A 14157-nucleotide genomic window follows, 5' to 3' on the forward strand; every position below is an offset into this window, starting at 1 on the left:
TGTGGGACATGTCAGCTGGCCCACTGCCTTTAAGTTCAGCCATTCCAAATGGTCTGGCATGATAGGAAGCTTTCAACACTGCAGAGGAAGAAGATGCCAAAAATTCTGACAGCCTTATAGTTATCCAAGTTATAGTCCTAAATTTTATAAATTCCTAAATCATCTTGAGATCCATTGTGACAGAGATTGTGCAAGATGTCATTTATGGTCAGTTATGCCATAAGTTGAGTGGTTTTTATATTTTATAAAGATAAGAGGATTTAAAAATGTTCCAATGGCCTCATGCAGAACTTGGCACATTTCCTCACAGAATGTCTGGAGTGAATTCAAAGTGAGCATCTTACCCCATACTGATTCCAGAAATGCTGCCGTTCCACTCTGGGAAAAGTCTTCAGGGGGTCCCACTTGAAAGGGACAACTCGTGTCCTCCTGTAGCCTCACCCCGTTTGACCTGAAGGGTTGCTGCTTTGTGTGGTCACCCATCTTTAGACTTTACTCCAGATCACTTCGGTTCTTTCTCAGAGAGTGTGCTATAGCAGTCTTAGAAAGTACAAAAAGGAAATTTTAAAAGTGTTCAGTGGCAGCATCACTTGAATAGGTGAATAACCTTTCAAGGGGTCCACTTTGAAACTCTTTAGTAGATACATAAAAAATTCTGGGATTTAAATAAATTTATACCTTTATAGTATTGTTTTATAATAATTGTTTTAACTAAACATTTTGTGTGCCACTAAGCTGCAGTTTTAGCTAACGATCCCTAGTATGTGTACATTGTTTTTACTATTCTTCTAAAAATTCATTTGCTCCGAGTCCTATGTTAATTTTAACCAGGATTGCATGTGGATGTTTTAGGAACAACTGGAAACCTCCAGGAGAGAAATGATCGGGCTTCAGGAAAGAGACAGACAGTTACAGTGCAAGAACCGGAATTTGCATCAGCTATTGAAAAATGAAAAAGATGAAGTGAGTTGTCACTTACTGAAGATAAAGTTTGAGTGAATTCTTTTTTTAAAATTCTTTGATTTGAGGTGACCATAACAGCTACTTTAAAACAAGAGTCATTAATTCATCCTTTGTCAAATCGGTGTGGTGGACCTCTTTCCACACCATCGCAGCATATGTAACTGAGATCAGGAGCTCTCCATGTCATGGCTGCTCCAGGTGGATTCATTTGGTTTGGTCCATAGCTTGTGACAACCAGTGTCATGTAATGTCTGCCTGGACTCAAATGCATTGTTGCTTTTCCTCAGGTGCAAGGGTGCTTTAAATGCAGATCTTCTATTCTTTGCCATACCTCTATTTAATATCTGGCATGCCTCTTCTTTATTTTAATTATTGCCATTATTCATACAGTCAAGCAGTTACTTGACTAAAGGGACACAAGAGTTACTGTTTAAAAAAAAAAAAAAGCAATTCACATTTAAAAATCTTATTTCTGATTGCTAATGACATCATAATTATCTCACTTCTGCTATAGCGGTTACTTAGTATTTGGATCTATAGAGTTAATGCATTTGAAATTATTTTTTTAATTTATACATGAAGAAACCATTATGTTATTGCTCTGCAATTTGCTCCCTTACCACTTGATAACTGTAAAAATATAATATTTTCAGTGTTGTATATGTTTTTTTAAACTATAATTAAGGACTTTTAGGGGAACATATTTCTTTAATGACCTTATAGTGATTTAGACAGATTTTGTTTTGTCATATTTGACTAGTAATATATTTAGTTACTGGATAATGAAATATCTTAATTAAACTGCAAGATTGCTTATATATTTTCTTATTTCCCAGAAAGTTTTGACTTGATGTGCTGATTACTCTTAAGTGGTTTGAATATAGTTAATCTTTAGTAAGGATTGAGTTAAACGTAACCGTCTTCACCAGAGATTGAAAATGTTATTATAAAATAGAACATACTTTCTATCCAGGGTTGCCTGAGAAGCCATAATAGATCTAAACATTGAACAGTAGGGGATGGCATATAGTAGGTGCTTAGCAAATATTTGAACTGGATTCTGTCTGCTGTTTGACTTACTCTAATTTGAGAACTGTTTGTGATAAGATAAAAATGAACCTGTTTAAAAACAAAACAAAGTAAATGAACCTGTTTACTTACATGCTGTGATGTGCTGTGGCTAATTTGTCACAGATTTGTAAGGAATAAAGTGGTTCAAGTAAGTAGTATAAGGAAGTCCCTACAAATGATCAGATTAATTTTTGTTTCAGATGAAGCTCTAATTACTTTAATACTTCTGTAAGAGTTTTTGGTTTCTAATTGATCAGACTCTAAATGTAAAAGGGGTAGAAAAAGATTATTTAGAAAGTTAGGAGTTCTGGAAGTTTCAGAATTAAAGAATAAAAACTTTGTGATTCACTTAATGATATCTTTAAAAGTGATTTCCAGTGGTTATTGAGAAGAAAGAATAATCCTAGAATACACTATTTTATGAGGAGGTAAATGCTAAGACTTCTTTTCTCTTTTGAATTTATAAATTTTAACTGGGATTACCAATCATAAAGGGACTCATTAGATGGAAAATACTTTTTTCAGGTACAAAAGTTACAAAATATCATTGCAAGTCGGGCAACTCAATATAATCATGATATGAAGAGAAAAGAACGTGAATATAATAAACTAAAGGAACGTCTACATCAACTTGTTATGAACAAAAAGGATAAAAAAATAGGTAAGAAACAACTGGCTAAGATAGAGCAAAGGAAATGAATAAGCTAATATGCTGAGAAAGAAATATGGATGGGGCACAACAACTCATGGACTGTTGTTTTTGTGCTTTATGCGGTTGTCTCTAGACATATATCCACAGAAATTAGAAATTAAGGCAACTCATTAGTGAAAAATTATTCTTTAGCTTTGCTTCCTTAGTTGCATATAAGAATTACGTATTTTTTGGGGTGCCTGGGTGGCTTAGTCGGTTAGGCGTCCAACTTTCGCTTAGGTCGTGATCTCGCGGTTCGTGGGTTCGAGCCCCGCATCGGGCTCTGTGCTGACTGCCAGCTCAGAGCCTGGAGCCTGTTTCAGTCTGTGACTCCCTCTCTCTCTGACCCTCCCCTGCTCACGCTGTCTCTCTCTCTCTCTCTCCTAGAAATAAATAAAAATATTTAAAAAAAAAAAAAAGAAAGAATTACGTATTTTTTTGCGTATGGCAGTTGTAGTTCAATAGAGGAAAGATTAAGCCAGAGGATATTCTAATCTGTAGCAAAGAACTGATAATATGAAAAGTCAAGATGAGTTTCTGAGTATCAAAAAAAAGTATGATTTCAGAAATAACTTCACAAAACTATTCATCACACCAAATCATCTGTGTCAGTTGCTTTAAATAAGTGTAGCTGTGCTTTTTTGAAGCACCTGGTCTGAGGAATGGACTATGGACATTATGCTTATGTCTGTGCCTACAGTAAATTTTTTTCTAGTGTTATTCTTTTGAAAATTAACTTACAGCTTACTTCATCCAAGCATGTGCATAATTTCAGGTACATGACACAGATTACAAAGTAGAACCACACGCACAAAAGTCGAGCTACACCTGTAGGGCTTTGCTGGCCTGGAAAGATGCAGAATAGGAAATCTGTGCATTTATTTATCGAAGAGTGGTTTCCACGTGGACTGCGGGTTGTCCTCTAGCCTGCATGGTACATTAATACCCTAAACTGTGGTTTCCGAAACAGAGCTCGGTTGGACTTGCTGACATGACAGCTGAGGAGCAGATGTCCCAAGCTGTCACGTGGTGGACTGTGTCCGCTGTCAGCAGGTGGCTCAGTGTTGACTCAGTTATTCAGCTATCTTTTTTTAAACATGACTGAAAAATGGAAGTGTGGTAAGCTATTAAGACAAGGTTGGAAATCTTTAGATAATCAAACTTAAACTTTATTGATTAACCTCCTGTTCATCCATGAATTAAAGAGCAGGATGAAATGCTGGAAGTATAAAACGTACTAATTAGAGAAGTTTATTAAAGATTTAACTCTAGTAACAGAGCTCTTATTTTATGGGAATCTGGCTGTTTCCTGGTCCAAACACGACCTTACTGGTCGTGACATTTTCATAATGATTCTACCAAGTCTAAAGTTACAGTAACTTATTGCCATCTTATTTTCTTCTTATGCCAACTGTTCCATCTCCCCCTGGGATAGATGAGAAATTAATACTGTCAGGGGCCCTGACTCCTTTGATGGTGGTGACAACGTGGGGCTTGGCAGACTTACTCTATAAAGATTCTAATAGTAAACGTGTTCAGGTTTGTGGAGTCTGTGGTCTTTTATCACAACTATTCATCCCTACACTTGTGGTGTTAAAGAAGCAAATGGTGTGGCTGTGTTTTAATAAAACTTTATTTAGAAAACCAGGCATCTGGCCTGCAGGCCATAGTTTGCCAAAAATTAATGATAATAAAATAATATTTATAAGTACTTTAAATGTTTTAACATCTTTTACTTTTCACAACAACTCTTTGGTAGATACTTTCATTATTCCCACTGTATTGATGAAGAAACAGGCTTAGTAGGTAAATAACTTGTCAAGATCTTAGTGTTTATCAGTAATGGAGAACTGGAGCTTTAAATCCTGGGCTCTTTGAGCCCAAATCCTAATCTATACCAGGTTGACTTAGGTCTCCAGTGTGTATAGAGTGTGTTAGGGTTTTATATGCTTAAACATACGTATGGTAAGAATTGGTTTTGTTTTGCATGTTCATGTTTATAGCTATGGAAGTTTTAAATTATGTGGGGAGAGCTGATGGAAAAAGAGGTTCCTGGAGGACGGGTAAAACTGAAGCCAGGTAAGGTCCAATTTAAATTGATACATTTCACCAGACTTTTCTTTCTATAACTGCATTTTCATACTGACAGTTTCTTTCTCAGGAACGAAGATGAAATGTATAAGATTCTCTTGAATGATTATGAATATCGTCAGAAACAAATCCTAATGGAAAATGCTGAACTTAAGAAGGTTCTTCAGCAAATGAAAAAGGAAATGATTTCTCTTCTTTCTCCCCAAAAGCAGAAACCTAGAGAAAGAACAGATGATAGTACAGGAACTGTAAGTGGCTCTTTCCTCTCTAATATAGTTTCGGATTGCTAAGTGGAACAGTTAAAGCGTTAGATTGGTATTCTCAGTGGGGGCCATTACTGGTATTTTGGACAGGACACTCACTGCTGTACCACCCCCAGTCACTGTGACGACCCGGAAAATTGTCCCTATGTGTTTCTAGACATGCCCTGTGAAATGAGGGAGATGACTTTCCAAGGACTTGATCTGTGCCGAAAACACTGTTAAACGTCTCATTTCATTCTTATAATTTGATGCTTTTCATATTATAATTATCCCCCATTTCATAGCTGAGGAAACTGAGGCACATTAGTCTAATTACCCTAGTGTCACACAGGACAAAACCAGGATTTAAATCTAAGTCTGTCTCACCCCAGAGTTCATGCTTTTAACTCCTGTGGCAAATATCTTCCAACTAGTTTAGGTGTTGTGTATGTAAGCATGTTTTGCTTTCCAGACAGTGAAACATTCGTTAACTTGGGGAACCAGCTAATCATTCAGTCCATAAATTTCCTGTCTGATCTCTGCAAAGAAAAAAGCTAAAAGGATTTTGACTTCTTCCTTTGTCTTAGTTGGGGCTGTTATAATAAACTACCACAGACTGAGTGGTTAAAAAACACAGAAATTTATTCTTTACAGTTCTGGGGCCGGGAAGTTCAAAATCTAGGTGCCCATAGAGCCAGTGTCTGGTGAGAGAGGTCTTCCAGGTTGCAGATTGCTGACTCCTTGTACCCTCTCATGCCCAGAAAGAGGAGGATTGTTCGCCAGAGTCCCTTCGTAGGAGCCCTCCTCCCATTCACAAGGGCTCTGTTTTTCATGGCCTACTCGCTTCCCAGAGGCCCCAACTCCGCATACCTCCACATTGGGCATTAGGATTTCAGCACAGATTTGAGGAACACAAACATTCAATGCATTGCATCCCTCAGAAGCTCTTCTGGGGAGAAGGGGCATGTAGAAAAGTAATTGTTACACTTGTGAAGAGCTGTAATAGGGTGGGACTGGAATAGGGTGTTCTGCAGTGTGCACAACAAAGCAAGTGAGGCAGTCCGGGAAGTCATCAGAGAGAACGTGAATTTGAGTTGGCTCTTAAAAATAAATAGGTGTGTGTTTTGGGAGTAGAAAGCATGTGATACAAGGGGAGTGAAATATGCAGAGGTCTGAAAGAACAAGTTACATCATGGTGAAAACTTCTTTTAACTTAATTGCTTTACATGTTTAAATTCCGGATTCAAGCAAGTGACTAAAATCTGAAAATAACAACGTTGATGGAGGAATTCTGATTGTCAGCAAGTCATCAGAACTTGTTTTTAAACCTATATGGGACTGTTTACTTTGTGTTATCACAGATCAGTCCTGCTGATAAGCCTACCCTCTTCTACCTTTTTTTCTTTCTTTTTTTTTTTTAACTCATTATCTGAGGCACCTGGGGAGCTCAGTCATTAAGCATCTGACTTCAGCTCAGGTCATGATTTCACAGTTCGTGAGTTCGAGCCCCGCTTCTCTCTCTTTCTGCCCCTCATTGGGATTCTCTTTCTCTCTCTCTCCCCCTCGCTTGCTTGCACCCAACCCCTCATTCTCTCTGAGGGGGAAAAAAAAATCATTCCAGAATGTTCTTTTAAACTCTTGGGTTTGGGACCTGCTTGGCCTTTATATTGAGTTAGGCTTTTCTCTCAAAGTCCATCACTTTTTGGTTCATTGTGAAAATCCACAAATGCCTCTCCAGAGTTAGCGTACCTTCTGTTACTCCTTCAGTTTCTTCAGGCTTTGGCCCAACCTATACACACAGTACCAGCTTTCAGTTGGCAAGAGTAAGTAGTAAATGAAAGAGACCTTCCTCAGATACTTAAATTTCCCTCTTCTCACCATTATTCATCCAGTGCGTAGTAGCCTGTGTAATTCTTAATAATTCAAATGTTTAAATTTGGAGAAATAATCTCTTAAGTATATTTCTTGTTTTTAAAAGGTCTGTTTTTCTAGATCTTTTTTCTCTCATAATTGAACTCAGTCCTTGCCTTTAAGGATTTTTGAAGCATTTTAATAAAGGGAGTGAGGTATAACCTTAGAACGCCTAGGTAGCCTTCAGGTTTCATTTATTAATAAGTTATTTTCTTACTGAATTGTAGCCAAAATATATACCCAAAATTCAAGTTAACTTTTAATTTTCATTTTGTGGTTTTAGCATTTCATTTAGTCAGGGGAGTGTAAAGCAATTATTATTAATTTTTTACATAATGGATTTATAGTATTCTGATATGCTTTAACACATAGACGGCATAGCTCCTTAGAAGAATTACTGGCAAGTAGCTCCAGAGGATTGATTGGCAAGAAGCAGTCACAGTGAGCTCCATGCTGGGCTTTTCCCCAACCTGCTTCCCCTGGGAGACCTTGACTTTGGCAGCCATTGCTGACCTCAGGCTGTGCTACAGCTCTCCACACTGAGTCACTCATTCATTCCTGCTGCATCTGCATTCACAAACAGCCAAATCAGCATTTCTTCTCATCTTCTTTTTTCTTTTTTTCCCAGCAAGATGTTTATTGTTTAATTTAGTGAAGTACATCTCTGTCCACTTTTTTGGATGTTAATAACAAAATTGGACCATGCAGAGTGTAATGCAGATATATACGCATCATAATATATATTATTGTCTATGTAGCTGTAGATTACCGTGATATATTTTAGTACTGTTTTTCTATGTTCTTTATCCTGCATTGAGTCTATGTGATCCTATGTCAGTGGTTGCTGTATTTTCCTATGATTTAATGTCTCGGTGTTAGAGTAAAAAGAAAAATAATCTCTGGTTTTATCTTTAAAAAATTAAAAAAATAGGATTCACAGTTACTTTGTGGATAACTTCACTGGTTTATTTAGACAGCCTAGGACTGGGGATAAGTTGATCTAACTTCAGATCTCCATTCTGCCTCTTGCCTGTGTGATATTGGGCAGTGTGTCTACTTCTACAAGCCTCACTTTTCCCACATTATATCGTGATTTGAGGGTTAATTAACATATGCGAGCATCCAACACAACACTGGACAAGTAGTGAATAACTTCCTCACACAGCTTCTTGACTCTCACCACTAATTGTATTTGGATTCAAATTCACATTTGAAGAGACTTGAGTTGGACAATATCTGTCTTAAATATTAGGTAACATATGCCTAAGATACAACACAAAAATGATTTTGAGAAGTATCTCTTATAATCAGTTGATTACTATTGCCTGAGTATCTAGAGCCATTTTAAGATACTGGTCTTTTCCCTTCATCTGTCACTTATAGGTTCTCTCTGATGCTGAGGAAGATGCTGGGGAACTGAGTAGGGAGAGCATGTGGGACCTTTCCTGTGAAACTGTGAGAGAGCAACTTACCAACAGCATCAGAAAACAGTGGAGAATTTTGAAAAGTCATGTAGAAAAACTTGATAACCAAGGTAACTTACTGCCACAGTGTATGCAAAGTGAGTTGACACTCAGCTCTTAATTTCAGTCACTTGGAAAGCCACTTTATGGGCTCAGAGGTGAAGTACTTGAGCTCAGTTTTTAGTTTCATAATCAAGCTTCTGTCTACTTCTAGAGGTGAGGTTTGAACCTTATTGAGAAAATACTTTGCATTCAGAGTGAGTCTTTCTCTGTGTGCAATATACAATTGAATGAAGTGAACTGAATGTCTTAACTAAATCTTGGAAATTAGGAGTTATTAATTGTGATAAGGCATAAATATAAACCTGTTGCTTATTCCTAGATACTTACATATTCCTAGTTCCTAGTAATTATTTTTAAATTATTTTGAAGATCATAAATGTTTAATATAAAGTATCAATTAGGAAGTATATGAAGTAGGATATTCAGGTTTCTGTTCCCTGTACATGACACTTAACAGTTTGGTGTATGTCCTTCTTGATTTTTCTGTAGGCATTTGCAAAATATTTATTTAAAAATGTATAGAAAACAGGGCACCTGGGTGGCTCAGTCAGTTGAGCGTCCAACTCTTGATTTCTGCTCAGGTCCTGATCCCAGGGTTGTGGGTTTGAGCCCCCGGTCTTGGCTCCTCCTGTGCTCTACCTCTCTCTTGCTCTAAAATTAAAAAGAGAGGTGCCTGGGTGGCTTGGTTGGCTAAGCATTCGAGTTCGGCTCAGGTCATGATCTCACAGTTTGTGAGGTCAAGCCTTGTGTCAGGCTCTGTGCTGACAGCTCAGAGCCAGAAGCCTATTTTGGATTCTGGTGTCTGCCTCTCACTCTGTTCCTCTCCCACATACACTCTGTCTCTCTTTCAAAAATAAATAACGATTTTAAAAAATTAACTAATTAATTAAAAAGGAAAAATATATGTACATGAAAATACATATATGAAAAAAAAACATTATGTATTCTTTCTACACTTTTTTCCCTTAATGGTGTATGTATTATTTAGACACCATTTCCTGTCACCATAGATAGTATAGATTTACATTGATGAATGTATTCTTATATTTTTTGAAGGTTGCATGCTTTTCAATCAAGAAAATTAAGGTTTCTGCTCAGTAAATGAAGTCTGTTGAGAGAAAATTTATTCTAAAAATCAAAAGTCACAAAGTCACTGTCAATTGTGTTCAGTAGTAAAGAGTAATCAACAAAATTCTATACCAAAATTAATTTACATGAGATTTTATTGATCTCAGTCCTTATCTGTTAGTAAATAGCAACTATATTCACACTTCCTATTTGTTGAATTTAATACCAGAGAGCAAGATTTGTAGTGCTGCATTGATCTTTGAAGAAGTGTTGAAAGTAGTTTATGAATTTGTTAATTATTTTTCTCCTGTGTGAATATAGGTGTCCATTTTTAATTAGGACATAGTCTTGAATAAATACGGATTACAAAGTAAATGTTCGTAGTAGAACTAGTAAAGATATCCTTTGAGTCCAAAAATAGTACAAATTTGTAGTTGTCATGAATCCCTTATCGTTGTTTTGCTTTTTAAATTTTTTCATAGTGCTAAAGTATCATAAATTTAATTTTATTATAGATTATGAAATTTTTAGAGGGCAAAGGGAATAGGTACCTTTTAGAAAATCTGAGATTCTAGAAAGAAATTCTGAGAGCTTTGATTTTTTTTTAAATATTTTAAAACATTTTTATTTGTTTTTGAGAGACCACACGAGCAGGGGAGGGGCAGAGAGAGAGAGGGAGACACAGAATCTGAAGTGCAGTCAGGACAGAGCTCAGTGCAGGGCTTAAACCCACCAACTGTCAGATCATGACCTGAGCCGACGTCAGATGCTTAACAGACTGAGCCACCTAGGCTCCCCTTGATTTTTAAATCTAGTTCCAGAATACCGTAAACTGAGTGGAGGCTATAAAACCTGTGTCAAATTAGTGGTTTTATGTTAGTTTCAAAGGTACATCTAGAAGGTTTCAATGATGAAGACGTAATCTCACGACAAGACCATGAACAAGAAACTGAAAAACTCGAGTTAGAAATTCAGCAGTGTAAAGAAATGATTAAAACTCAGCAGCAGCTTTTACAGGTAAATGCAAGTTGCCTTTTAAAGCTGTTTTCCCCTGTGAAGGGCCAGGATTTTACTGAATCTTACTAGACTTTTATTCCTTTGTTTCAGAAGATGTGTAGTATTTGACATTTTTCTGTATACTAAGTTCTGGGCTTACTAATAGTGACATTGCATGCCATTCTTTAGGCAAGGCTTTCCCAGGTGGAAAATGAGGATCCTCCGTTGACTTGCTGATTCTTCGTGGTTTCTGTCCTTCCCCAAAAGTTTGACCTGCCTTCTTTTTAATTCTAACTTGGGGTGCTGCAGGGATCCTCTGGAACTTACTATGCCTTAATGCTTAATAGCAGCAGCTCGCTACTGCATGTGATGACGACACCACTTCACTGCTTCGAGACTGCTACTTGCTGGAAGAAAAGGAGCGCCTCCAGGAAGAGTGGTCCCTATTTAGAGAGCAGAAAAAGAATTTTGAAAAGGAAAGACGAAGCTTTACAGAAGCAGCTATCCGCCTAGGATTGGAGGTATCTTAAACAATTAGCTTTCCTTGTAGAGCTTTTGCAAGTCCTGGGGAGGCCCAGCAGAAGGCATCAAAGTTCTGCCTTTCATTGGGTTTTTGCCATCCAGCCTTTCCCTAAAGTATTTCACCAGTGATCTTATAAATTACACTAACTTGAAAGGATTGTAAGCATGTGTACTAATAGAAGGATGTCGTTTTGCCTTTACCAGATTAGGAAATTGAAACTTTTCGTTTTAGAAAACTCTAAGCATCCATTATCCCCTTCAGGTTGGCTTACTGCTGGTCAGTGTGTAGCTTCACACAGGAGATCTCTCTGGGACATTTGTTACCTGCCCACTGCCCGTAGGTGTAGCATTAAAAGACGGTACAAAAGTTCTCCCTCTCCCTCTCATCCAGGGCTGTGTGCATACACCTTCTACAGCTCACTTTTTGACTTAACAATATATTAACCTGCATATTTTCCTTTCTAAAGTTATACAAGTAGTGTGTGAACATGGTTTAAAAAAAAAAAAAAAAGACAAAAAGCCACAAAGTGAAAAAATATCCTCCATTCTTACCACCAGTTTCACTCCTCAGAAGTCACCACTGTCAAAGTTTGTAATTCTTCAGGGAAGTACTGTTTTAACCTTAGTGTATTTCAGCCCTTGTTTTCTTGATAACCATCTGTTGATTCCCCGCTATGAAAGGCAAGGAATGTAGTGTCCTTACCGCACCTCCTGTGTATACTGTGCCTCATCTCTATATATGATTTCTTCATAATACTGTTACCTTTTTAAACTAACTTTTAAAAATGGTTTCTTCTGGTTGACTTTCTTACTTTAAGTAAGACGTTTGATGCCCCATTTCACATTTGCTCGACTTGAAACAGTACCAGTTTATCCTTGCAACGAAGATGAAGACATTCTTGCTCTTGCACTTCTCTTACCCTTCTACTTCCCAGTTTTTGTCTACGGTATTATTTCTCATTGTCAGGTGTTATCACATCTGTCCTCTGTCCTGCAGTGTAATCCAGGTGTAAGTACTTTAAGGTTGAGACTTAAAAATTGAAAGAACATTGATAACATCACGATTTTGTAAATAATGTTCATTCTGTAACCTACTAACATGTTTGGCCACTTAGAAAACAGTCTGTGTTAATACGACTTCACCACCTGGGAGAGAATCTTCTGTGTACCACTGTGTAATGAATCCTTTGACTTTCTTTGTAGCTTGGCATTTCCTGCACATTCAACTTACAGCTCACGTTATCTTCTTTCTGGGGTCCCTTTTTCAATTTGGTGTATTACCTTCTTAATATTTTCGTAAGCATTGTGTGAGTAAAAGATATTCTGAATTCTGGAATATCCAGAAATGCACTCATAATGTGGTTGGTTTGGCTGCATATAGAATTTGGTTTCCAATTTTTCCTCTCAAAACTTTGAGTTATTCCATTTCTTCTGTTTGGTTTTGTTCATAAGCAGCCTGAATATTATATGACCTACAGGCAAATACTTTGTAGGTATCCTGTGCTTTAATTTTTCCTTCTCTCCTTCTTTTCTTCCTCTTTTTATACTTAAAGTTCCAAAATTTTATGGGAATATATCTAGGTAGCTCCTTGTAGCCTGAAGACACTGAATTTCTTCAGTTTGGAATATTTTCTTTGATTCTGTATTTTTTCCTTCCTTGACTTCTCTTGCATTCTCGAACATTTCTATTAGACAAATCGTTGGCCTTCTGACTGCATCCATAGATTGACTTTATGTTTTGAATTTAGGGGTATTCTCTCATCTTTATCTTGTACATCACCAACCCAATGTTCAGCGCCATCAGTTTTAACTCTTCATTTCATCCACTGAGTTTTTATTTTAGAATTTATCTTTCAAGTCTTTGATGTCCTCATTTGTTTTCTTCTTTTTGTGTAGCATTATTTTATTTTACAGGTGTTCATAAATCTGATCATTTGTGTTAGAATGTTTTTTTGAAAGGCTCTTTAACTGTTATCTGTGGTCAGGTCTCTTTATCTTGGCTCTTTTTCTTTCATGCTCTTCGTTTTCTTCAGATGTCTAGGGATACATGATTTCATAGTAGTATTTATGAATGAAAGATACATGCTGTTTTAGTAGCTGACATGGGTTTCCTCCACAGTTGTGAAAGTCTGTCTTATCAATAGCTTACTTTCTCAGAAAATAAAATCCATGTGCACCAGCATTTTTTTTTCTGAGTCCCTGTATCTGTCCTGTTCCAGGAGATTGTAGCTACTTTGTGTACCACTCCCAGTTCTCTGCAGGATAGTCTGCCTCTGGTCAGTGGGGCCAGTGAAGGATGGGAAGGGAGCATGAGACACCTGAGGGCTGAGGGAGAATGAGGATTATCATCAGCTGTTGGGAAGGGGAAGGTCTGACATGTGCCCTCTTGTGGTTTAGGGGTGGTGGCTGCTAGCGCTAGTAGATAGTTGGAGGCTGAGCACGATGCCTGGTGAGGTCATAGCTCCTTTTTCTCAAGTGATTAATTTACAGTGGGTATTTTTCTGTTGTTTGTAATTTTATGTTTATAATGTTCTGTGTGTTCAAAAATTCTGCTAATGTGCTATCTTTTTTTGCATTATCCATTTGAATTTATTTAAAGTAGATGTGAAAATAGCAAATTGGTTTATTAGGTGAAATGGGTAAATTTTTAGTTTTTAAAATATAATTTTCTTAAATGAAATTTTTCTTAGTTTTTTGAGTTAATTCATTTGACTTATAAAATATATACGCTAGCCAGAAAGCAAACACCAACAGCTACAGAAGTCATGGGTAGTGGCACCAGTGTGAATGTTGAAATATTGATCAATATTTCTTTGGTTTGCTTTTTATGATAGAGAAAGGCATTTGAAGAAGAAAGAGCCAGTTGGTTAAAGCAACAGTTTTTAAATATGACTACCTTTGACCACCAGAACTCAGAAAATATGAAACTTTTCAGTGCCTTCTCAGGAAGTGAGTATTCCATGAACCCTTTAATCTGAAAATGAATGTGAACAAAATACTATAAATTATTATAAAACTTTGGGGATCACCAAGTATTTTTTAAATTTTTTTAAAATTTATTTATTTATTTTGAGAA

At 36.9% G+C, this 14157-nt stretch overlaps 1 protein-coding gene across 6 annotated transcripts in view; it reads left to right on the forward strand.

Annotated features, from left to right (window-relative positions):
- The window catches only part of LOC120241656 (SSX family member 2 interacting protein), a 44981-nt gene that overhangs the window by 23806 nt on the left and 7018 nt on the right, over positions 1–14157 (forward strand). For 4 of the 6 annotated variants that reach the window (XR_005530917.1, XM_039246937.1, XM_039246940.1 and 1 more), the window contains exons 5-12: positions 853–963; positions 2560–2695; positions 4729–4804; positions 4875–5064; positions 8353–8503; positions 10444–10580; positions 10907–11080; positions 13916–14030. Coding sequence is in view for 5 of the 6 variants with exons in the window: in XM_039246937.1 (XP_039102868.1) it covers positions 853–963; positions 2560–2695; positions 4729–4804; positions 4875–5064; positions 8353–8503; positions 10444–10580; positions 10907–11080; positions 13916–14030 (1090 nt within the window). In the remaining variant the exon portion in view is untranslated. The remainder of the gene's footprint in view (positions 1–852; positions 964–2559; positions 2696–4728; positions 4805–4874; positions 5065–8352; positions 8504–10443; positions 10581–10906; positions 11081–13915; positions 14031–14157) is intronic. The other 2 variants (XM_039246938.1, XM_039246939.1) reach the window with 2 other exon arrangements.

The sequence above is a fragment of the Hyaena hyaena genome, unplaced genomic scaffold (genome assembly GCF_003009895.1).
Source record: "Hyaena hyaena isolate Hyena2069 unplaced genomic scaffold, ASM300989v1 scaffold_286, whole genome shotgun sequence".
Taxonomy (NCBI): Eukaryota; Metazoa; Chordata; class Mammalia; order Carnivora; family Hyaenidae; genus Hyaena; species Hyaena hyaena.